Source organism: Budorcas taxicolor, chromosome 24 (genome assembly GCF_023091745.1).
Source record: "Budorcas taxicolor isolate Tak-1 chromosome 24, Takin1.1, whole genome shotgun sequence".
Classification (NCBI taxonomy): Eukaryota; Metazoa; Chordata; class Mammalia; order Artiodactyla; family Bovidae; genus Budorcas; species Budorcas taxicolor.
Window position 1 is genome coordinate 3,133,714 of NC_068933.1, and position 25,951 is coordinate 3,159,664.

The 25,951-nt window shown below is 39.9% G+C and overlaps 1 protein-coding gene across 1 annotated transcript in view; it reads right to left on the reverse strand.

Annotated features, from left to right (window-relative positions):
* Positions 1-25,951, reverse strand: part of CSMD1 (CUB and Sushi multiple domains 1) — a 1,658,099-nt gene that overhangs the window by 552,199 nt on the left and 1,079,949 nt on the right. Inside the window, exons 9-10 of the mRNA XM_052661250.1 lie at positions 17,186-17,310; positions 4,847-4,968 (exon numbers count right to left, since the gene is read on the reverse strand). Of these exons, the coding sequence (XP_052517210.1) occupies positions 4,847-4,968; positions 17,186-17,310 (247 nt within the window). The remainder of the gene's footprint in view (positions 1-4,846; positions 4,969-17,185; positions 17,311-25,951) is intronic.

Sequence of the window (25,951 nt, forward strand, 5' to 3'; positions counted from 1 at the left end):
AGGTGAGGAAGGAGGCACTTGTGTAGTGTCTGGAGAAATATGTTCAGGTGCTTCATACTGACTTTATACTCTTCACAACAACCTTCAGAAGCAGGAGCTGTTAACACCGTAAGGACGCACTGGGGTTCAAAGCTGTTAGGCATTAAACATCTGTTTTACATATCACACACCTAGTCTGCGATATTTTGTTATAGCAGCCTGGATGAACCACATAACACAGAGTTCAATGGACGAACCACATAAGACAAAGTTCAAAAGCCTTATATCACTTCAATCCTGAGTTTAACACCAACAAAAACACTACTCTCTGAAGAGCTCAAATTAAAATTAAGTACTGAAATTTTGCCAGCCAAATGTATTAGAGAAAAACACACAGACAATATCCATATATCAAAGGATTCTAAGGAAAGCTGTCTTCCATGTTTAATCCTTTCAATGAAAACTCCAGTGATGCACGTTTGAGAGCATTTGCTAAAAGTTCCCATAATCTGTGGTTCACTAACCAATCTGTGGTTCACTAACCACAGATTACTTTCTTAAGAATTTGATCACAGGCATCCTCAAGAGTTTTATCTTGGAAAATATGGATAGTTGAATGTATCTATAATGAAATATATTAATAAATATCATATTACTGTGTTAGTTTTTACTGAATTTCTACTGGGCTAGTTCAGCAAGAACAATACAATTGAGTGTTTAGAAACTCACTTCTCTATTAAAGTGAATCTTCTTGAGGAACTATTTCTTTTACGCTTTCTGCCTACATAGCATGTTTTCCTAACATATGCAATTAATATAATACACATATTAACACATATAATTCTCCAAATATGCATTATATATAATATTTATTTAACCTAATATATATTATGATAATTATATATATAAACAAACATACGTAAGTGAGTGGATTTAACTTGGCATTCCACAATCTTATATTTACAACATACTTTACCAAGAGACACAAGGAACTTCCCACAGTGACTACTCTGTATGAGCCATTTTATGTTAACACTTGGTATAAACTGACAGATGGAACATGGTTATCTAATTGTCAAAGCAGGTCTAAGACCAGGAAAGAGTGTAAGTCATCATGAGAGGGCTAATCTTTCAACATAAGAGGAGTTTACTAACTCATCTCTCATTAATTAATCAATTTGGAAATCAATTTTAGATTTTTATTCTACCCTATTTCTTAAAATTTACAAAGCATGTCAAACAACAAACCAAGGTGTGCCAACCCTTCTTGTCTAGAATGCTGTTAGTATTCTAGCAAGAGCTGTTGTCTGGAAATCTTGATGTAACTGTTCTTTACGCTTATGCTCAAAATGTAATATACCTTCATCACCACAAACTTAATCGGGAAACCCCCTTATTTGGAATGTCTCCCAAGGAATCAAATTAGGCCTAATTATGCTTAATGGCAATGTCTGCTGCTTAATTTGGATGGTAATTCTGCTTAATTGAGATGCTTTCAGGTGTCTAAGTGGTGCTCTTGTTTGAGGATCCGTGTGAGCCTATCCACGCAGAAGCTTTGCTTGTTCTCTGAGCAACTCACCAAAATAAACGAAGGAAGGCAAAGAAATTTCTGGAGCAGTGTAACCCAAAATTCCTGAAATTTAACTTGTTATTGTTATGTGTTCAGAGTCAACAAAATATATACGAAGTCTTTACAAAAACCTATGTAAGTGTGCACAAACATGAGAGAGGAAAGTGAACTTGTATAATGAGAAAAATCCATAAACCCAAACTGCATACTTCATTGTTTCATTTGTCATTTTGCAGCTTGGCCAGGTTTTAAAATCAACTTCAAAATACCAAGGAACAAATTTCATGAGTTTTAACTAACATTAGCCCACTGGTGTCCAGTGGAACAGGAAGATAATGGGATGTGAAACATTTCAAAAGCAAAAGCGGAATCTGGTGATAACTGAAAACTCTTCCCTTGACCTTTTGCTTATCTGTGTGTGGTAGTCACCAACAACCACCAGCCCTTTCTCTGACTTCCAGATGGTTCATTCCTCCAGCTGCTCAGTATCTTGAGCATGGACATCTAGCTGAGGTGGTCTTAAGGGGAGCATCTAGGAGTTTCTAGACAATTCCTTCTATTTCTCAGGAAGACATACAGCGTTTCTTCCTTGAGCACTGAACATGATGGTATGGTAGCATCTTGCGACCTGAGGGGTATGTGATCACTGCTCAGAGAGCAAAGCAGAGCAGAAAGGCACACACCAGAGCCCTCAGCTTAATTAAACCTGGAATCTCCCTGGCTCTGCCCGTTCATTGCATGAAACATTTCCCTAAAAACGTTTGGCTTTTAGTCAGCTCTCCTCTTATCTACAGCCAAGAGCATCCTATCACCACACTGAATAACCTACCACTTCATTTCCTTGTGGTTCTCATCAAAGTGATAATGGAACAGATAGCTGCAAAAGAAATGACTCTTCTTCCAGGAGGAAGAAAGCTGATGAAGAGGCTGTTAGAGCTCTGCAAAGAGCAGGCATGTTTCTATCCTGCAATAGGAGTAAACAGCTCTGAAAGCTTACCTTCCTGGGTCTCAGCTTCCTTGCTGTTGAATGAAGAATTTAGACAAGAGTAACTCTAAGCTGCTTTTGTCTGCATAGAGATTTTGGTCATTCTAGTACATACAGTGTGGACAGAGAATGTCGCCTGCCACGTCAGTAAGCGAAGGACGTTGTGTCCATCAAGCCCCCAGTCTCTGCCCTGTGGGGGCACTCAAGGTGGAGGAAAGCAGGGCACTGGCCCTGGAAGCTTGAGATGCACATCCAAACAGGGATCCCACTGAGTCCAGGCTCCGCATCTTCCCAAGCATAGAAAAGGGCTAAAATTCACTAGATTCAAATGTCTGCTTTTCTTCTATTAACAGTAATCTTTTGATGTTTGACTACCTATTTTCCCCCCAAAACTGGTATATATCCTGGTTCCTCCCTGAACAGCCCTGAACAGCCCCCTGCAGTCATCTGAGAGCCCGTCTCATGGGCGTACATCCTCTGTGCGTGCACGCATGCTTCACCACTCAGTCGTGTCTCCTCAGTCAGAGAAGCCTGACTCCCAGGCTCCTCTGCCCCTGGGATTCTCCAGGCAAGAATACTGGAGTGGGTTGCCCTTCCCTCCTCCAGGGGATCTTCCTGACTCAGGGATCGAATCCACGTCTCCTGCATCGTAGGCGGTTTCCTCACCACTGAGCCACCAGGGAAGTCCCTACGTCCTCTGTATGCCCTCCAAACGACACTAATTCTCAACTTTCAGGTTGTGCCTTTTTTTCAGTTGACAACAGAAAAGAAATAGAAACACAGATATATAGGGGTATCTTTCATATAGAAAAATATTTATGATTATCTATTTGCAATCTGAATGTAAATGAATTTTAAACTATTGGGAGGGAGTTAACCAAATTCCCTGAAGATTTCATCTGGAGCTTCTGCTTTTGTGCTGAAATGTCAGGGCATCATCCACATAAGAGTTTAGTATTTCAAACCTTGACGTGGATTCTTCTGCTTGCAAGATCTCCATCACTCATGGTGGAGCCCAGTGCACCCTCCAACGTCCCTGAGAGAAACGTGATGCCACCGGCAGGACTCTCTTCAGCTCTCTCTGGCCTCTCTGTATGATGTCACACTCATCCCAGGTTTCAGCAGCTAAGGACACACCTGGGAATCCCGAGCTGACCTCTCTGAGGGACACACGTTTGTAGATACAGCAAGCCCCTCACTCTCACTGCACTCAGAGCCAAACCCATTCTCCCTTCCCATAAAGGGCTGGTTTCTGAGGTCCTTTCCCTGTTTCCAGGTAGAGAGAACTTAGAATCTCATTGTTCCAGCCTGGGATGATTAGGAGAATAAAGAAGGGTGTTATCATCAGTAATTATGCAAGGACAGCGGATGTTCACTGGGACTCCCCCGGGAGGCTGGACCTTGTGCCCATTCTGGTCCGGGTTTCACCACCCTCCCCAAAGCCATTCTGGATCCCTCCTCCTCTCCCCTTGCGGCAGGTGCCGCAAGGGGAAGCCATGTGTACACAGTGTGAAGAGAATCAAAACCACCTGCCCACGGAGCCTCCTCTTTCACTCCCCACATTCCACCCGGAGGCCATCGACTGATCACTGACTGCTGCTGCTACTGCTGCTGCTAAGTCGCTTCAGTCGTGTCCAACTCTGTGAGACCCCATAGATGGCAGCCCACCAGGCTCCCCCGTCCCTGGGATTCTCCAGGTAAGAACACTGGAGTGGGTTGCCATTTCCTTCTCCAATGCATGAAAGAGAAAAGTGAAAGTGAAGTCGATCAGTCACGTCCGACTCTTAGCGACCGCATGGACTGCAGCCTTCCAGGCTCCTCCATCCATGGAATTTTCCAGGCAAGAGTACTGGAGTGGGGTGCTATTGCCTGCTCCATACTGACTGCTACTGAGATGAAAAGTTCTCATCACAAGAAGGAATAATTTAACTATACAAGGTGATACATGTTAACTAAACATCACAGTAACCAGTTTTCTATATAAATACATATCAAATCATCATGTCGCACACCTTACACTAAAACAATGTTCTATGTCAATTGTTATATGACAATCAAACTGGAAATAAAACCATGGCATAGATGTAACCTTCAGAAGCAGTAGGAGGCAAGCACACTGAGAATACTTTATAACTGAATCCTAGGCAGGCTTTCCAATAAAGGCGGATAGACTGACACACCATGAAGCAGCAGGTTTTCAGTTCAAACAAGATGCAAGCGTGCATGGCACTCACCAGGTTGTTCATGGTAAACAGTTGCCAAAGCAGAGAGTTGAGTTCGTCAGATGTACAGAGGGGAGCTGGGAGTCTTACCTTGTCAGGATCCGTCGTAGTGATGACCCATACACAGTGAGCATTGTCTTCGTACTGAACTGGGTAATTAGGGGAGGTAATGACGCCACTGGGCCCACGCAGATTCGATCCACATGTTCTTGCTAGAAACACACAGAGATGATGTTATTTTCTACAGGATTTCATCTGTGTGATGAAGACACAAAATGCACATGGAACTTCAAGTTAGCTCTTGCGCGACTGTGATAAAGAACTGCTTGTGAAATCAAATTGGCAAGTAGATTTTACTCAGCCTTCAGAACGCTTGCTTGGTACTTGCAGTGCTTCCCTGGAACTCTTTATTACATTTCCCAAAGCATTACCCTTCACAGAATGAGCTGACAACAGCACCTTGAAGTGAAGTGAAGTCACTCAGTCGTGTCCGACTCTTTGTGACCCCATAGACTGTAGCCCACCAGCCTCCTCCGTCCATGGGATTTTTCCAGGAAGACTACTGGAGTGTGTTGCTGTTTCCTTCTCCAGGGGAACTTCTCTACCCAGGGAGTGAACCCAGGTCTCCTGCATTGCAGGCAGACTCTTTACCATCTGAGCCACCAGGGAATCTCGACAACAGCACCTTGACAATGTCAAACCAAATTAACCCATTTCAGGCCCCAATCTGACTCCTGCAGAGAGGGTCTGATAAGGCGTTTGGGTGCACACAATGCACTATGAATTCAGGAGACCAGAATTAACGTCTCAACTATGCCCTACAGGATATGTCCTTGCATAAGTAATCCCAGCCCCCACAACCTCAACCTTCCTATTTTAAAATTTACTTACTTATTTTTGGCTGCACTGGGTCTTTGTTGCTGCTAGTGGGCTCTCTCTGGCCGGGGAGAGTGGGAGCTACCCTCTAGCTGCCGTGTGTGGGCTTCCCTTGTCGAGGCTCCCGGCTCCAGAGCACGGGCTCAGGAGTGGTGGCGCTCAGGCATCATTGCCCAAAGGCATGTGGAATCGTCCCGAACCAGGGATCAAACCCCTAGCCCCCTGTATTTGCAGGCAGATTCTCAACCACTGGACCACCAGAGAAGTCCCTCATTCATTCTATTTTAAATGAGAATTATGCAAGAGATGATATTTAAAGTTCCTCTCAAGTTTTAGATTTTATTCTATAACAAATTATATCACAATGCAAATTGCAACTTAAAATACAGTTGAAAGTATGAAGAAAGAAAATAGAAATGATGACTCCAAAAGCAAAAAGAAAATACCTTAAAATTGAAAGAGCATATAAATGGCATGACCCAATAAAAATGACTAAGTTTTGAATACAAAAATATTTCAATTGATCTTCTCTTTAGAAAAGGAGATTTTTAAAAAAAATGAATACTCAAGTTTTGGAAATCAAATGTCATCCAAAACTCCATTCTTGACATTAATAATTTGAACTGCGTTTGAGAAGAGTGGAGGAAAGGAAACTTCATAAATAAGCACTAATGTAAGAGAAGTTCAGGTTCGTTTCCCTAAGATGTCATATAACATAAACTGACTAAACTGCCATCCACTGAAGATCAGGCTTTAGTCATCACCCGTCCTTCCTTCCCTCCTTCTTGCCAGCTGAGCTTCGGTACAGGTCAGGTGCTGTTCTAGGAGGCTAAGCTGCAGCACGAAACAGAACTGGCTTCTGACTGCCAGGGGCCATCTTGCAGAGGAGGAGCCTGAAGAAACCGTTTAATCAGGCAGTGCCTAACTATTCCCTTTTCCATTTATATCGATATAGCAATAATGTTGATTATGCCTATTTCTAATAATACTCCTTTTTTGTAATTATTAACCTACAAATCTCTTTCTTAAAAGACTGTGAACCCCTTGATCTTGGGAAAGCATCCTTCCTTCACTGTACATCCTCAGCACCATATCTAATGTCGATAGTTGTGGACACAAAAAAAATGTGAGAAAATGACTTTAGACAACCTTTTTGTTACTTGATACTAGCTAAGAATTAACCCACTAGACACTGATTAACAAAAACACGAAAGCTATTTTTCAAAATATTAGCATTTGCATTCAAATGAATACCACTTTTTTCATCAATACTGAAGAAGGAAATGGCAACCCACTCCTAGATAATCCCATGGACGGGGGAGCCTGGTGGGCTGCTGTCCTTGGGGTCGCACAGAGTCTGACACGACTGAAGCAGCTTAGCATGCATGCATGCATTTCATCAATAGGGATAGAAGGTGCTTTGGTTTCCAAAGCCCAGTGGGTGTGTCCTGGACCCAAAGTCTTCTAGTAAAGGAGTGCCCACAAGCACATATACCTTCACTGTGCAGCTTCACCCTCCAAGGGGTCTACTTCCAGGAGTGTGTTCTTAAGAGGATCATGAACTTCGGATTCACAATTTTCTTAAAGTGTTCTAATATTACCAGTTGGAGAAGGAAGTGGCAACCCACTCCAGTGTCCTTGCCTGGGAAATCTCATGGGCAGAGGAGCCTGGTGGGCCACAGTCCATGATGGGGTAGCAAACGATTCAGATACAACTGAGCGACTAAACAGCAACAATAATATTACTGGTATTAATTAGAAAAACCTTAACAAAATAGTTTACAATAAATTTGCGTCAATGTACCTTTGTGTTACACATTTCTACTTTGTGAAATTTCATATGGAAGAGCTGACAAGCACAATGTAGCGTTGACTAATTTTGAACTAATACCATCCAAGTGCTGGTCTAAGCATTTCAAACTTAAACACAAACTCATCTGAAGAATGTGTACTGTGGGGAACTAATGTGCTACATTCCCGCTGACAATTTGTACTCCTCCAGTCATTAGCCCCAGCTGCCACTCTGCTGGAAAGTTTGCCAAATCTGACAGCCCGTCAATGGCCATGGGTCCCAGTTGTCTGCTTTGAAGCCTGACCTCTAACTTCACTTATGAAATTCATCTTCATGAAATTCATCTTACCCACTGCTTGGGGAGATAGGATTATTAGTGATTGTATTTTTAGAGAGATAACTATTAGTAAAATATTCATGGGAAAGTAGCACATTTTCTAAACTTTGCTGTATAGATGGTATTGTGTTTCATACAGAGGGAGTTGTGAATCCAGTCCCTTCAGAGGTATTTCTCACCAAAAGTTGTCAAATTAGTTTTCATTTTTTTTTCTTTTTCTTAGAACTGTACATATTTTTTGCAGTACATTTCCCTAATAAATTAGCTTTTGATTTTTTTTCTACTCATTCTTTTAATTAAGACATCAAAATAATCAGCTGAAATGAAATATGTGAGAACATTCATGGCAGGGATTTTGTTTTGTTTTGTTTTGCTTGCTATGTGTAATCTCAACAATTAGAACAATTCCTGGTGTTTAATAGTACCCCCATAGATACTTGTTGCTGCAGTTTTGGAGTAGACTGATAGTCTAAATAGTTAGTCTAAAGAGTTCTAATCCTCTTGGGGAACTGTTGACACTTATAGCTGGTACCTCAGTCTTGATTTTTTAAGTTGTCAACATTTTAATTGTCTGCCTCTTCATTGTGTGATGATGCTATCGTCATCACACCAATTACAATTCATTAGGTTCTGTTTTCTTGTATCAAGGCTTTGCTACTAGTCACAACCACCAGATTTGCTACTGGTGACAACCCAAAGTTCAACATCCCATGTGTAGAGTTTCTACCAGATAATGGTAACGTATCTTGAGTTACCATGATCTCTGTGTGCCATTCTCCAAGTCTGCAAGAGGCTGAAACGCAGACTGGACATTCCCTTCTACATCTCCTGCAGACACCCTGTCTGGGTTTTCTCTCTATGCTCTGGTTCTGTGAGAGAAAGGCTCAGACTAAGCTGCGATCTCCCTGAGCTGCTGATAGGGGGCAGCAGAGCGAACGCCACTCCTGCCCGTCACTCTCCCCTTCTTCCATCAGCTTCCAGCACCGTAAGGCTAATTGTCTTCCATTGCCTTCACTCTCTGTCAGGTTTGTCAAACACCCAGGCTTTCAGAAGGATAAGAAGAGCCAGAGAAGAACACAGAACAGCCAGAGAGATGAGAGGTAAACCGGGACTAAATCTGCGTTGCAGTGTATCCCGTGAGTGAACATCAGCAAGCCAGATTTTTAGGCAAATCTTAAAAAATGCTTAATAAATGTTCTTTGATAATAACCATGATCTAATTAATGTACATTTAATGTTACTTATGCGACAGTGTTCTAAATTTGTAAGTTCTGGGAATGATTGTGGAGGGAGTTTCTGCCACCAGCCTGAGGGTCATGCTCAGTTAGGATGGTGAGGGTGTGCAGAGCCTTCTGCAGAAGGTGGGCGGGTGAGCTCAGTTTATCTACTAACCACATCTAAGCTGCAGTTTGTTGCTATAACTGAGTACAAACTGGACTGATGATCAGAAGACTGTATGATTTGACTCTGAAGCTTTCCCCCCTTGCCCGTCTCTCTCCTCTCCTGGACTCTGCTGGCTCCTCACTCCTCCCCAGAAGGGCTGTGCAGCTGCTCAGACACGAGAAGGCTTAGCGACCTGCTCTGATTGTGATGAGCAATCTCACTGTGTCCTTGGAGACCAGGACCTACTTCCCAAACAGTTGCTTCTGTGCTAAACACATACTCAATTAGTCAACAAAGTATTTAATTAAGCAAATAATTAGGTAATTACAATATGCCAGTGTCAAGCAAGTCTTTACAGCAAGATATAAATACATTCCCATAATGGAAATGTATATACACATTTACACATTTTAGAGTTGAGCACACACTCACCACTTCCTGCTCCTGCCAAGGCATTCCCCCATGTCAGAATCTTTTTGGAAATATAACACCTAACATAAAGTAATTTGCACGGAAATCTTAAAAATGCTGAATAGATGTTCTTCGATAATAACCATGATCTAATTAATGTACAGTTAATAGTACTTATATGACAGTGTTCTAAACTTGTAACCTCAAATTTTACTTATATCTTATGTGTTTTTAAAATTAAACTAGAATTTATAAAATGATCACTGGAAATATATAAAGAAGGAAAGTGGAAAGGGAGAAGAAAACTAACCAGTTTTGAATGCCAATATGTGCTATTTACCCATTAATCATTGAGTATTTATTAAGTGTAACATGTATTTGTTTCACATGATTTATCCTACACAACTGGAAGTAGTAATTTATCTATTTATGTTCAATCAGTTCCGGGAATCTTTGCCATTCTATAGTAACTACTTAATGAAATTAAATGGAAGAGAATATTCTCATTGATTAAACTTAAATTAATAGGATATCTGGACTCGGAAGCTTTTTAAAAGCAACTTAAGAATTATATCAGATAATGTGATTCTTGTAGAATTTAAAAGAAAACCACCAATTTTATGTCCATATCCAGACTTAGCCAAAATGGAGAAAGTATGTTAGAGGTTAAGAGCTTGCTTTTCTGAATCACTCTTGAGTTCCAGATCTGGTTTATGAAGCTATCAGATGTGTTAAGTTATTTCATTGTAAGCCTCTCGGGTTATCCACTTCCTATAATAATCATAGCTTCATCCATGATTTCTGTAAGGATGGGAGGAAAGAATGTAAGTAGAGTGCCACACGCCACAGCACAGGGAGTAAAAAGAAAATACACAGCGAGTGCTTACTGAGAGTTGGGGGCTGTTTCCAGCACAGAGGATACAGCAACGAGGGAAAAAATGAAGCTCCATGCCTTCATCAGGGGATTAACCACACTAATGTCTAATGTCAGGAGGACACTCGGCTTCTGCAGGAAAGCAGAGTCAGGGTTCACAGAGCATCTGGAAGAGGGTGGGCACAGAAGGGTTTGGATGAGATGCCATCTGATGGTGGGTGCGGGATGGAGAGCCACCTGGAGGTCTGCGGGAGAAGCGTTCCAGGCAGAAGGAAGACAACAAATGCAGGCAGGCTGTCAGAAACGGCCCAGGCTTGTTCCAGGAGCATTATTAGCACCCGATTAACACTGGTTTCCAAGTCATTTTATGTCAGGTGAATTTGAGAGCAGTGGCATAAAAATACATGACTTTGTTATCTTCAGTAACTTAATAAGAAATAGAGAAAAACATGTTTTTCTCCCATGACACTCAAGTAAAAAGTACATATCCTTAGAAGTCTAGAAGTGAAAACAGAAATTTATCCAAATTCACTGGAATTAAAGTAAAAGTTAAACGTGTTAGAAATTAAGAGGGACAAAATTCCAGTCATCAAATAAATGAGTCATAGCTTAGGGAATATAGCCAATAATAATTTAATAACTTTTTATGGTGATATATGATAACTAGGCTTATTGTCATGATAATTTTGTACTTTATAGAAATATGGAATCACTATGTTGGGTAACAGGAATTAACATGATGTTCTAGGCAATTACACTTCACAAACAAACTCATAAAAAATAGATGAGATTTGTGGTTACTAAGAGGTGCGGAACACTGGAGGAGAGGATTGGAAGAAGGTGGTCAGATGGTACAAAGCTTTAGTTATGAGACAAATCAGTGCTAGGGATGTAATGGACAACGCGATAAATGTACTAAATATACCAATGTTTGTTATATATGAAAATTCTTAGAGTAAATCCTAAGAGCTCTCAACCAAGGTCAACTCCTTCCTTAACTGACTGATCTAAAATCTCATAATATGTGCAGTGCTCAGACCATAGGCATTTATTGCATTTGATAGATGGTTGAATTTAGAACATGTGGCTGAGATAATCAATATAAGGTCTGCTTTAAAAGTTTGGAGTGCATAGATTTTTTTTTTTTTTAATATCTATGACAAAGAAGTTGTTGTTGTCTTTTCCTTTAAAGTGTATGTTTCTTTAAATCTATGGGCTCATAGCTACCTGACATAATAATCAGTATTAAAATATAGTCTTCAAATTGGCTCTGGACTCTTAGTCTGGTAGAATGAAGTCATCTTTCAGGTATAAATGGTCTTTTCAATACTATTTAAAAGGTTATTTCTGTATGGAGAGAGAATATGAGTAGGGAAGATTACACTGTAAAGTTCTCAGTAAGTGACAAGTTAATAAGTTAAGGATACTGCTAGGCTAACCTGACTTGGAGTCCTGAGATAATAGCTTTATTCTGTGACCCCCTGAGGCTGTAACTGGCATCCATGCAACCACAGTTACAACTGCAAAAATCACTTCACTTTTCTTATGTGCACTGTCAACTCAGAGAGCAACTAAAAATATTAATTCCACAGATTAATGTGCATTAGCATTAAAAGAAATTCTCTCTATATACCCTGCTCAAACACTGATGGAATAAACGCCAGCTGAAACATTTTACTCAAAAAAATACAAGTACATCCTCTTCTTCTCTATTTTGTTTGCTTATTTAAAAAAAAAATATCACCGGTTAAAGATACTTATACAGTTTCAAACAGCTCATAATATTTTACCCTGTGAAAAATCATAATGGTTGTTTTCATATCCCTAAATGAAGTAAGTATAATTTCAAACAAAATCACTTGTATAATTACTGAGCTATGGCAACCATTCATCTGTGTGCTAACAGGAAAAAAAGGTAACATCCCTCATCCTCAGGGTTAATTAGCTAATGTAAGCATTGGCTTAGGACCCAGTGTCCAGATGTGAAAGAGCCCTCCTGACTCACTGCAATTTATCAAATGCTTCTATCTGATAATCCTCCCATGGAGAAGGCACGGTAATTACTTAAGAGTTAGAGACCCTTCATGAAGATCGGAACCTTGAGAATCAGCCCTTCCTTAATTGACTGGTCTGAAATCTCATAATGTGTGCAGTGCTCAGACCAGGGGCATTTTATTGCATTTGATAGATGGTTGAATTTAGAACATGTGGCTGAGATGATCAATATGAGGGCTGCTTTAAAAGCTCAGAGTGCGTTAGGAGTACCCAAACTGTACCGCTCACCTCTGACTGACAAAGTATTACGGCAGTAGCACAGAGGGGAAGATGAACTTGAAAAATTGCCCTTGGTGTTTGGAACCTACGGATAGCTAAGTAAATACTCCTGTATTCTGTTTCGTGTAGCATGAAATAGCATTACGCTTCATGTTACCCATTTCCCCGTACATTTTAGACAGCTAAAGCCATCTTTAGAGAATAGTCATAAAATCTCCACTTCAATAAAGGTTTCTCAGCTCTTCTTTAGTTGGGGAATCAGTCATTAAAAGCCAGTAGAGACACTGTTTAAAGGAGGGGATGATGACAGACACAGGGTTCCTAAACATTGCCAACCTGGAAAATGGATGGGTTTTAATAGGAGAAATGAGGGGCACCAGCCAGGAAACTGCTTGTGACTCAAAGAGACCAGTTCTGCCCTTCACACCCACAAGGGTGTTGAGAGCGGAGGGAGCTCGACTGGGCTGAGAGCAGCAGTGAGCATGCACTGTCTGTGGCAGCCACCAGCACATCTGACGACTGAGCGCTGGAAATGATACTGGTCAGAGCCGGGGTGTAAAATGCACACTGAATGTCCAAGACATAGCATGAATAAAACAAAGCGGGGAGAAAAGGTATCTTCTTAGAGTCTTTTCAACTATACATTAAAATAATTGAAATGTTTAGGGTTAAATAATATTCTTAAAATTAACTGCACCTGCTTCTTTTCCAATCTGGCTACTAGATACTTTTTTAAAACAACTTATTTATTTTTAATTGGAGGATAATTGCTTTACAATATTGCATTGGTTTCTGTCATACATTGACAGGAATCAGCCATAGGTATATGTATTTTCTCTCCCTCTTGAACCTCCGTCCCACCCCTCTAGGTTGTCACTGATCACCAGATTTGAGCTCCCTAAAATTAGATCAGTGGCTTGCATTTTATTTCTGGCTGAGAGCCCTGCTCTAGAGGCTCCATGAAGTGGTCCTCTATAGGGTCAGCCTAAGATGCACTTAAGCACTTGGCCTTCCATCTGTATGTGTACCCGATTAGGCCATGGTACATGGCGACTACTGGAGGGAGGGATGTTCCTGCCGGCTTTGCAGAAGGAAGCTGACCTCTTGGGAGAAGGCTGTGTGGCCAGGAGGTGAGGACAGGGCAGGGAAAGGGAGCTGAGTGTGGAGGACATGTTCCCTGCTTAACCACAAGACAACCAGATGAGCCCTTTCTAGTCCAGAAAGTAGGATATGCTCAGGCACACAGCTCCACCTCTTCTCATCCATATTGCTTACAAATATAATCCTACACTGATGCAAAAATGCCAAGGGACACGAGAGAGGGATGATCGATTCCTTAGTTTATCTACACACTCCACTCATGAAAAGCTGCAGATGATACAGGGTAGAAAGAAAAATGTCATATTTTGAGTGATTGACTCCATCTCTTCTTCTTATAGAAATACACCCCGATGGCAAAGTGAAAGTGTGAGGTGAAAGTGAAGTCACTCAGTCGTGTCCGACTCTTTGCGACCCCGTGGACTGTAGCCCACCAGGCTCCTCCGCCCATGGGATTCTCCAGGCAAGAATACTGGCGTGGGTTGCCACTTCCTTCTCCAGGGGATCTTCCCGACCCAGGGATCAAACTCAGGTCTCCCACATTGCAGGCAGACGCTTTAACCTCTGAGCCACCAGGAAAGCTTGTCAAAGATTCCCTTAATAGCTATGCTCCTTTTCTTTCATAGAAGTATAATTGTTTGCTATATACGTAACCACCCAGAATAAATATATATGTTTCTAAGTCTCACAACAAGGTGAGAATATCTGGCTGAATTTTGGCCAGTGGGACTGAGAAGGAATCCACATGATGGTATTTGCAGACTCTCTCCTAAACTCCTCCATCCTGTTGCTTGGAGTTTGGATGCCAACTTGGACCATGAGGATGGAGGTCTTACCATAGGGAGGACAGAGTGAGACTTGAGGAAATTTCCATCTCTGAAACAGACCTGCCCATCCTTGTCCTATACTGTCTATATCTTAATTCTATATGAAAGAAAAATTCACCTCCATTTGTTTTAAGTTTCTCTTGTGGTGTATTTTTTTTTTTTTTTAAGTCACCTAATTGTTATCACCTTACCCTAAACAGTGTATGTTAAATTCTTCTGTTTAGGAGATTTTAGGACTTTTGATTTAAGGTTTATTTAATGTCTTACTACTCTAAATGCTCTAAAATACAGGTTTCTTTAAAACTGTGTTTTTAAAGATATTTTTTATTGTTCCCCAGACACAGTCTGCTCCAGTCTATAGATTTAAAATACACAGCCTATAAGAAAATGCTATCTTAAGAATTATTCCCAGCTGCTATAGCTCATTATTTCAGAGAGTTACAAGTAATAAGTGGCAATAGACTAAAAGATTAGTCCATGAAAAAGAAAGTACATCTAATTGAAGCAAAACAGCTGAGTCATCAACTGGGAGTCGGGGGTGGAGGGGATGAGATGAGTAAATCTGGGTGTGAAGGAGAGAAGTGGATGCTGGAGAGAGGGAGAAGCTGTCCACGGGAACCAGACCAAGAATTACACAACAGACAAACACCCCCTGGAGGAACATCTCTTCTCAAATGTGATAAAGTAGAAGTGAGAATCTATAGGGACAGGAAGTCAGATGACTTCTCCTCTGGGGGCCTCTGGGAGGGAGCAGCTAGTGGCTTAGGGGGGGTGGAGGAACTGTCCTCCCTTATCCTGGCTGTAGCAGCTGTCGGCTGAGACAAGTGCCTCTGAGTGTTTGGTACCAAGTCAGGGCACAGTTAGGGGCCAACATGCAGTGAAAGTGTTTTGAGTCTAGATGAGGTTTGGCCCAAAGTGGGTACAAGGAAAACTTCTGAATTAATAAATAAGGTAAGAATCAAATAATACCCGGTTGATATTCCCTTTATGTTACTTTTAATATCAATTTGAAACAGGTGTACATTTACTAGTTTTGTCTAGTATGGGCTTTTATTTTATATTTTTAATTTTTTACTTTACAATACTGAATGGGTTTTGCCCATACATTGACATGAATCCACCACAGGTGTACATGAGTTCCCAACCCTGAACCCCCCTCCCACCACCCTCCCCATATTGTCTCTGGGTCATCCCAGTATGGGCTTTTAAAATAATGCTGTATGTTCCCGATCTGGAAATGCAAGAAAAACATTAAAAAATGAAAGCACATTGTTCCTCCTTAGGGGGAAAGCTAATACCTGAGGCTTGGTCCTCATTTGTCACTGGGAGAATGAGCATTACCGCTGTGTGGTGGGAACACGGATTTTGCTAGAGCACCTTTGAAAGCCTAATGACATCACGTCAGTAAATATTAGTGTACAGATAGTCTAGTGACACAGGGGAGGGCACAGCCACACACTCCTCCTGACAAGAGCGGGTGCTCCTCCAGGAAGGGAAGCATTTCACAGGGAAGGGTCACCTGCAGGCAGCCCACACACCCACTCTGCCCTCGGGGTGCACAGATACTACAAAGGTGTGTTCTCTACATGTGAAAAGGTATAGCAAACCAGGCAATCTAGTATTTTAGCTTTGATGAAACTAGCCATGTATTTCACAACTACCTCATTTCACAGGATGTAACTGACATGGTTCATTTTGCATTATACATACGTTTTTACAACCAAAACATTTTAAATAAAAAATTATAAATCCATTCATCTGAAAAAGACTATAAGGAGGGAAAAGATATTGTTATATATGAAACTTCCCCTTTTATTCCTTATTCAGCTTAGTACTTTTTTCCTCTTCCTTTAAAACTACCCCCTTGCATAAATTATTTGCTGCACACAATGCAAACAAAACAAAACAAAACAGCTAGCTTTTCTTTTAATTTTATTAATTTTTCCTGAGTAAATTATCCAAAACAATTTTCTGCTGGTTTCACTATGGCTTCTATAATTCTGGTAGGATTTTTCACATATTTCACAGATGCAACAAATATTTGACCTCACTGAAGAAGATGATGATAATGCAACATTTTGTTCTATATCCAAGGTTAGTTTAATAATAAAATGAGGGCTTCAGATCATGCTAACAAACTCCCTTTATCACTGATACTATCAAAACTCAAAAAAAATAACGTCACTGCTATTGCAAAGTGAGCACTTTTAGATTTACAGGGACTTGCATTCTGTTTTCCAAAGCATCTGGTTATATAACATATTTTTGTACATATGCAAGCTGTGTGTATAGATAGATGGATACCAAGTTATATAGAATGCATTGGAATGATTAGGTTTGCTCGTGTATTTCGACATTTAAAAAACACAAATATCCTTAGAAATGTTTGTCTCCTAAAAAATTTCAAAAAAATGATTTCTTGTTAACCGACATCACCACAAAAGCATAAATCATCGCCAAGTTTTGCTGTCTATACACTGGACTTTGCACTTGGACCTCCTTGTGTATTCAGCTATAAGGAAAGAGAATCTGGGCAAACATGACCACCCCGACTCACCTCTGCAAATCGGCCGGTGGTCGCTCCACGCAGCCAGGGTCTCTGTGACTCTCTGACACGTTATGCTCTTGGATCCCTGGAGCACGTAATTGTCCTCGCAGGAGAACTGTACATTTGCACCAACCCTGAGCAATTACAAAACCAAAAACAACCTGGATTACTCATGGAAGATGTCTTTAAAAGAAATCATCACAGTGCTGCTACCATGTAATGCCATCAAAACAATATAAAAACATTAAGTGACCCATTAGTAATTATTCACAGATAAACCCTTTAATGCAGCACAAGACTTGGGTTCAAATTCCCATCTTGCCAACTTATCTTAAATAAATATATGATCCTTAAGGCATCTTCTCTAAAATTAAGCAATAACAGACATGGCAGGACCAGGTGTTGCAGCTTAAGTAAGAAATGCATCTGAAAGAATTAAACCCTGGAATCAAAACAAAGCTGGATGTCCTTTCATGTGGATAAACATCCTACCAAAAAAAGAAAAGAAAAGAAAATAAAAAGCCCAGGTTAAGAAAAGTCTCAGTATACAAAAAGACAAGGACTCTAGGATTCCATTTATATGATGTGTCAAATATAGTCAAATTTATAAATTAAAAAACTGGAAGGGTGGTGACCAGAGGCTAGTGGGGTCTAGGGAAAATGGGAAGTTATTAATTCAAAGGCATAAAGTTTAAATTAAGTAAGGTAAATAATTTCTAGAGATCTGCAAAACATCACTGTAGCTTAGTCAATAGCAATGTACACTTAAGATTTTTTTAAAGATACTTTTCAAGTTAAGTGTTCTTATCATCGTATAAAACTTGCTTCCAATGAAAAACAAGGGAAAAAATGTCTCAGTAAAGAACTTGTTGGGGCTTTCCTGGTGGCTCAGCAGTAAAGAATCTGTCTGCAACACAGGGGCCTCAGGAGACGCAGGTTCGATCTCTGGGTTGGGAAGATCCCCTGGGGGAGGGCATGACAACCCACTCCAGCATTCTTGCCTGGAGAATTCCAAGGACAGAGTAGTCTGGTGAGCTACAGTCCGTGTGGTCACACAGAAATGGACACAACTGAAGTGAATGAGCACACATGCATGCAAAGAATCTGTTACACTGTAATATGTTAATTATATTCAGAAGAAGGCTGGTGCTATTATATTTCAGAAATGCATCTTACAGGAAAAGATACTTTGCTTTAGAAAAAAGTGACCTATCCAGCCTAGAGTCAGATGGAAAACTGTTTTGGCTCCAGAGCTGCCTCAGGAAACACGAAGACATAAGGCTGGGAGCAGTAACGGAATGTGATCTCAGCATCACAACTCAGCAGGTGCATGAGGAAATGCGAGAGGCATACCTCGGGTCTGAGCACACCCGATCCCTGATCCCGTCTTCTAAGCCTGCTGTCTGACACTGAATCGAGTGCAGTGTTGCTTTATAATGGTACAAGCTTGTTGTTACAAGAGGAAATTCTGCCTGTGCCCTCCATTTGACAAGCTCCAAGGTTGAGGCTGACAAAAATGGGAATGAAAGACAGTCTTTTAGAGAATATGAATAGTTGTCCGTGTAATATGTAAAGTTATTCATAGGTAAAAGATAATGAAAAAAAATAAACAAATGCTGTCTTTTCTTACTTATGGAAAAAATTCTGGTCTGCAACATCGCAGTGGACATTAATCCAGAGGTGAAAAGCAAAGGAGAAAAGGAAAGATATAGGCATCTAAATGTAGAGTTCCAAAGAATAGCAAGAAGAGACAAGAAAGCCTTCTTCAGCAATCAATGCAAAGAAATAGAGGAAAACAACAGAATGGGAAAGACTAGAGATCTCTTCAAGAAAATTAGGGATACCAAGGGAACATTTCATGTAAAGATGGGCTCGATAAACGACAGAAATGGTATGGACCTAACAGAAGCAGAAGATATTAAGAAGAGGTGGCAAGAATACAAGGAAGAACTGTACAAAAAACATCTTCATGACCCAGATAGTCATGCTGATGTGATTACTAATCTAGAACCAGACATCTTGGAATGTGAAGTCAAGTGGGCCTTAGAAAGCATCACTACGAACAAAGCTAGTGGAGGTGATGGAATTCCAATTGAACTGTTTCAAATCCTGAAAGATGATGCTGTGAAAGTGTTGCACTCAATATACCAGCAAATTTGGAAAACTCAGCAGTGGCCACAGGACTGGAAAAGGTCAGTTTTCACTCCAATTCCAAAGAAAGGCAATGCCAAAGAATGCTCAAACTACCGCACAATTGCACTCATCTCACATGCTAGCAAAGTAATGCTCAAAATTCTCCAAGCCAGGCTTCAGCAATACATGAACCGTGACCTCCCTGACGTTCAAGAAGGTTTTAGAAAAGGCAGAGGAATCAGAGATCAAATTGCCAACATCCGCTGGATCATCAAAAAAGCAAGAGAGTTCCAGAAAAACATCTATTTCTGCTTTCTTGACTATGCCAAAGCCTTTGACTGTGTGGATCACAATCAACTGTGGAAAATTCTGAGAGAAATGGGAATACCAGATCACCTGAGCTGCCTCTTGAGAAATCTGTATGCAGGCCAGGAAGCAACAGTTAGAACTGGACATGGAACAACAGACTGGTTCCAAATAGGAAAAGGAGTATGTCAAGGCTGTATATTGTCACCCTGTTTATTTAACTTCTATGCAGAGTACATCATGAGAAATGCTGGACTGGAAGAAACACAAGCTGGAATCAAGATTGCCGGGAGAAATATCAATAACCTCAGATATGCAGATGACACCACCCTTATGGCAGAAAGTGAAGAGGAGCTAAAAAGCCTCTTGATGAAAGTGAAAGAGGATAGTGAAAAAGTTGGCCTAAAACTCAACATTCAGAAAACAAAGATCATGGCATCCGGTCCCATCACTTCATGGGAAATACATGGGGAAACAGTGTCAGACTTTATTTTTGGGGGCTCCAAAATCACTGCAGATGGTGACTGCAGCCATGAAATTAAAAGATGCTTACTCCTTGGAAGAAAAATTATGAGCAACCTAGATAGCATATTCAAAAGCAGAGACATTACTTTGCCGACTAAGGTCCGTCTAGTCAAGGCTATGGTTTTTCCTGTGGTCATGTATGGATGTGAGAGTTGGACTGTGAAGAAGGCTGAGCGCCGAAGAATTGATGCTTTTGAACTGTGGTGTTGGAGAAGACTCTTGAGAGTCCCTTGGACTGCAAGGAGATCCAACCAGTCCATTCGGAAGGAGATCAGCCCTGGGATTTCTTTGGAAGGAATGATGCTAAAGCTGAAACTCCAGTACTTTGGCCACCTCATGCGAAGTGTTGACTCATTGGAAAAGACTCTGATGCTGGGAGCTATTGGGGGCAGGAGGAGAAGAGGACGACCGACGATGAGATGGCTGGATGGTATCACGGACTCTATGGATGTGAGTCTGAGTGAACTCCGGGCGATGGTGATGGACAGGGAGGCCTGGCGTGCTGCGATTCATGGGGTCGCAAAGAGTCGGACACGACTGAGTGACTGAACTGAACTGAAATGAAGAGCATCTCTCACACTTTAATGTAACATCCTGGGATTATCACAGATGTCTTTAAAAATCATCAAATCTGGGTCAAATCAATGTGAAAAGTTCTGGATTAAATACAATTCAGAATCTTTCTTGTCCAAAGAGGACTCTCAGCTTACTAAAATTTAATATGCAAAATGTGCTTTGCCTACTTAAGAAAATTTAAAATATGTAGAATTTTCCAAATTTATCTGATTAAGAAACCCTTTTGCACAAAGTATCCAGGGCAACTAGAATTCTGAGGTAATATTGAGAAAAGCTGCATACTAAGGACATAATATGTATTATCTTTGAAAAAACAAAATGTAGACATAATTCTAATTTTCAGTATCTGGTTATAGCAGTTATTTAAAATAGCTATACTTTTTAGACACATCCCTTCATAATTTCATTGGCCTTTGGTCATTGTTTAGATTTCTGAGAACAGACTGAATAAAATCTAAATATTTGGTTTGAAAACAACTATTCTATCTCTCTGTTCTTTACGCTAGGTCCCAGTCTTTAGTCCTCCTTATTTACCTAAATTTCAGTTCTCATACTTCTCATCATTCTTTCTATACATTTTTATTGAATCTATGCACCACACACTACTCCAGGTACCAAGGATACAGAAATTGTGATTGACAAAGTCTCATGGGGATAGCAATCTAGTTAAAGGAGGGCAAAAATAAAAATAAAATAAGAAGAAAATGAAAGTGTCATAAGTAGTGTGAGCAAAATAAACCAAGCGGCGTGATTAATAATAGGTTAGGGAGCTCTGGGATTTAAGAGTGTGTCAAATTTGGATTCCTTTTATTTCTTTTTCTGCTCTGATTGCTGTGGCCAAAACTTCCAGAACTATGTTGAATAGGAGCAGTGAAAGTGGGCACCCTTGTCTTGTTCCTGACTTTAGGGGAAATGCTTTCAATTTTTCACCATTGAGGATAATGTTTGCTGTGGGTTTGTCATATATAGCTTTTATTATGTTGAGGTATGTTCCTTCTATTCCTGAATCCAAATTGGAAAAGAAGAAGTAAAACTCTCACTGTTTGCACATGACATGATCCTCTACATAGAAAACCAGAAAATTACTAGAGCTAATCAATGAATATAGTAAAGTTGCAGGATATAAAATCAACACACAGAAATCCCTTGCATTCCTATACACTAATAATGAGAAAGTAGAAAAAGAAATTAAGGAAACAATTCCATTCACCATTGCAACGAAAAGAATAAAATACTTCGGAATATATCTACCTAAAGAAACTAAAGACCTATATATAGAAAACTATAAAACACTGATGAAAGAAATCAAAGAGGACACTAATAGATGGAGAAATATACTGCGTTCATGGATCGGAAGAATCAATTTAGTGAAAATGAGTATACTACCCAAAGCAATCTACAGATTCAATGCACTCTCTATCAAGCTACCAGTGGTATTTTTCACAGAGCTAGAACAAATAATTTCAAGATTTGTATGGAAATACAAAAAAACTCAAATAGCCAAAGCAATCTTGAGAAAGAAGAATGGAACTGGAGGAATCAACTTGCCTGACTTCAGGCTCTACTACAAAGCCACAGTCATCAAGACAGTATGGTACTAGCACAAAGACAGAAATATAGATCAGAGAACAAAATAGAAAGCCCAGAGATAAATCCACACACCTATGGACGCCTTATCTTTGACAAAGGAGGCAAGAATATACAATGGAGTAAAGACGATCTCTTTAACAAGTGGTGCTGGGAAAACTGGTCAACCACTTGTAAAAGAATGAAACTAGAACACTTTCTAACACCATACACAAAAATAAACTCAAAATGGATTAAAGATCTAAATGTAAGACCAGAAACTATAAAACTCCTAGAGGAGAACATAGGCAAAACACTCTCCGACACAAATCACAGCAGGATCCTCTATGATCCACCTCCCAGAATACTGGAAATAAAAGCAAAAATAAACAATTAAAATTAAAAGCTTCTGCACAACAAAGGAAAATATAAGCAAGGTGAAAAGACAGCCTTCTGAATGGGAGAAAATAATAGCAAATGAAGCAATGGACAAACAACTAATCTCAAAAATATACAAGCAACTTATGCAGCTCAATTCCAGGAAAACAAACGACCCAATCAAAAAATGGGCCAAAGAACTAAATAGACATTTCTCCAAAGAAGACATACGGATGGCTAACAAACACATGAAAAGATGCTCAACATCACTCATTATCAGAGAAATGCAAATCAAAACCACAATGAGGTACCACTTCACACCAGTCAGAATGGCTGCGATCCAAAAGTCTGCAAGCAATAAATGCTGGAGAGGGTGTGGAGAAAAGGGAACCCTCTTACACTGTTGGTGGGAATGCAAACTAGTACAGCCACTATGGAGAACAGTGTGGAGATTCCTTAAGATATTGCAAATAGAACTGCCTTATGACCCAACAATCCCACTGCTGGGCATACACACCAAGGAAACCAAAATAGAAAGAGACGCATGTACCCCAATGTTCATTGCAGCACTGTTTATAATAGCCAGGACATGGAAACAACCTAGATGTCCATCAGCAGATCAATGGACAAGAAAGCTGTGGTACATATACACAATAGAGATTACTCAGCTATTAACAAGAATACATTTGAATCAGTTCTAATGAGATGGATGAAACTGGAGCCGATTATACAGAGTGAAGTAAGCCAGGAAGAAAAACACCAATACAGTATACTAACACATATATATGGAATTTAGAAAGATGGTAATGATGACCCTGTATGCAAGATAGCAAAAGAGACACAGATGTGTAGAGCGGACTTTTGGACTCTGAGGGAGAGGGAGAGGGTGGGGTGATTTGGGAGAATGGCATTGAAACATGTATACTATCAGGTAAGAAACGAATCGCCAGTCTGTGTTCGATGCAGGATGCAGGATGCTTGGGGCTGGTGCACGGGGATGATCCGGAGGGATGATGTGGGGTGGGAGGTGGGAGCGGGGGTTCATGTTTGGGAGCTCATGTACACCCGTGGTGAATTCATGTCAATGTATGCCAAAACCAATACAGTATATAAAAAAATAAATATAGTGTGTCGATATTTTTTTGATCCTCTCAAACTAGGGTGCTAGTGTCTCACACAATATTTTGGGTATAATCAAACATAAAGGAAGGAAAATGATATTATTGTTCTCCCCTAGCATCTGTCTACTTCAGTTTCAAAGCCTGTCATTCATAGTTCTATTGGATGCACTCCACCCCAACAAAGTATCTATCTTTTTCATACATGCTTCTCATACATCTGATCAACTTAAGGCATTCTTAGTGAATCCTGTTAATGTTGACTGGTAAATCTCACTTCTGGCAATATATTATATATTTTGGATTTATTTTCCAAAGTAGGAGAAAATATTGCCAGAATTGCTTTTTGGAAGTCATGAGAGTATCCATTAATAGAAATATGATTAGACTATATTATTCCATATGCATTTTAAAGAATACAGTGTTTCTACAAAATGAGCAAAATATGTAGCAATACAGAGAAGAAAAAGATTTTCTACAAAATTGTTACCCCAGGTAACTCTTAGCTTTACAAGTATCTGAATCTGTGTATCAGGAAAAATCAGCATAATGCTATTTTTAGAGTGCTAATAGAATCACAAGTACACTTTTGTTTCCATATTACAATAATTGTACCACTTCTGATTTTATTACAAGTTAACTTTTAAAATGTTTTCAGATCCTACTATTAGATTGTCCCTTTGTTCTCACTTACTGAGACAGAACTCTCTCACACCTAACAGAGTTCATACCCTCCTCTGATTTTTGTCAGACAAAAATTAAAGAAGCTCTTCTACCAGAGGTGAGGATTCTTTCCAACGTTCCATAATCACCATAGGGTACCACAGAAGATCTAGTCCAGAAATCTCTATCTATGTTCTGGGAAAATCTGTTCAAAGTATGTACAGAATCCATTCCTTAACCTGGCCTGAAACCTTTTGACAAATGATTGAAAATAACAACTGATAAAATAGTGAGGCTTTTCTACTTTCAAACAATAAAAATCACTAATAAGCAACCTCTGTTCTTGACTGTGCAATGGAAAACAGAGCCACCGATGGTTAAAATCTGCATTGTGATGAATAAGGCGACGCTGGAAACTGACGATGACCCAACTTCTAATTTATTATTTCAACCTCTTGTTTTGGTTTTATTTAGTGCATAAATTAGTCCGATTTAAAATCGATGCACACTTTCAACTTCAAATACATAATAAACTAAGCTTTTATTTACAATTAGATTTTATGATTACTATGTTTGAAGGCATACATATAACATTAGGAAAACTAATTTGGTTTTCTGGAAAGTACTCAGAAGAAAATAACAGAAAAACTTTTTAGTACCTTCCCACTGGCAAATGAATTCAGAACTCCTTAGATTAATTTTGTCAAACAATTTTGAAAATTGTGTATAGTTGGAAATTAGCACAAATAATTTAGAAAACTGATTTTGTGTAATCTCAAGATAAACAGTGATTGATAACAAATATCCAAGTGGCAACTTTTAAGTTAAATAGTTGAAGCAGAATGATTTTGTATTTTAAATAGAAGAGAAGAAGAGAGAAAATAACATTTTTTACCTGCATTGGTTCACAACTGGTTATGGTCTGGCTTTTAGGATGAGGTGCCCTGCTAGTCATAAGAGTGCATTGTTGAGCTAATGGGGGCAAGAGATACTTCATCAAACAACTATTGGACAATGAAGTAAATAAATATAAATTAATATGGGGAAAAATGATTTTACCTTTGGTGAAAAGGTGGCCAGAAATTGAAAATTGTGTTGCATATTAAAAGATTCATATAATTAATTTGTTGTTGTTGTTGTTCAGTTGCTAAGTCGTATCTGACTCTTGCAACCCCATGAACTCCAGCACTCCAGGCTTCCCTGTCCTTCACTATCTCCTGGAGTTTGCTCATATTCATGTCCATTAAGCCAGTGATGGCATCCAACCATCTTATCCTCTATTGCCCCCTTCTCCTCCTGCCATCAATCTTTCCTAGCATTAGGGTCTTTCCCAATGAGTCAGTTCTTCGCATCAGGTAGCCAACATTTTGGAGCTTCAGCTTCAGCATCAGTCCTTCCCATGAATATTCAGGGTTGATTTCCTTTAGGATTGACTGGTTTGATCTCCTCACTTTCCTCTAATTGAGTACCTGCATACTAGAGTGAAACCCACCATAGAAAGCCCTGTTGG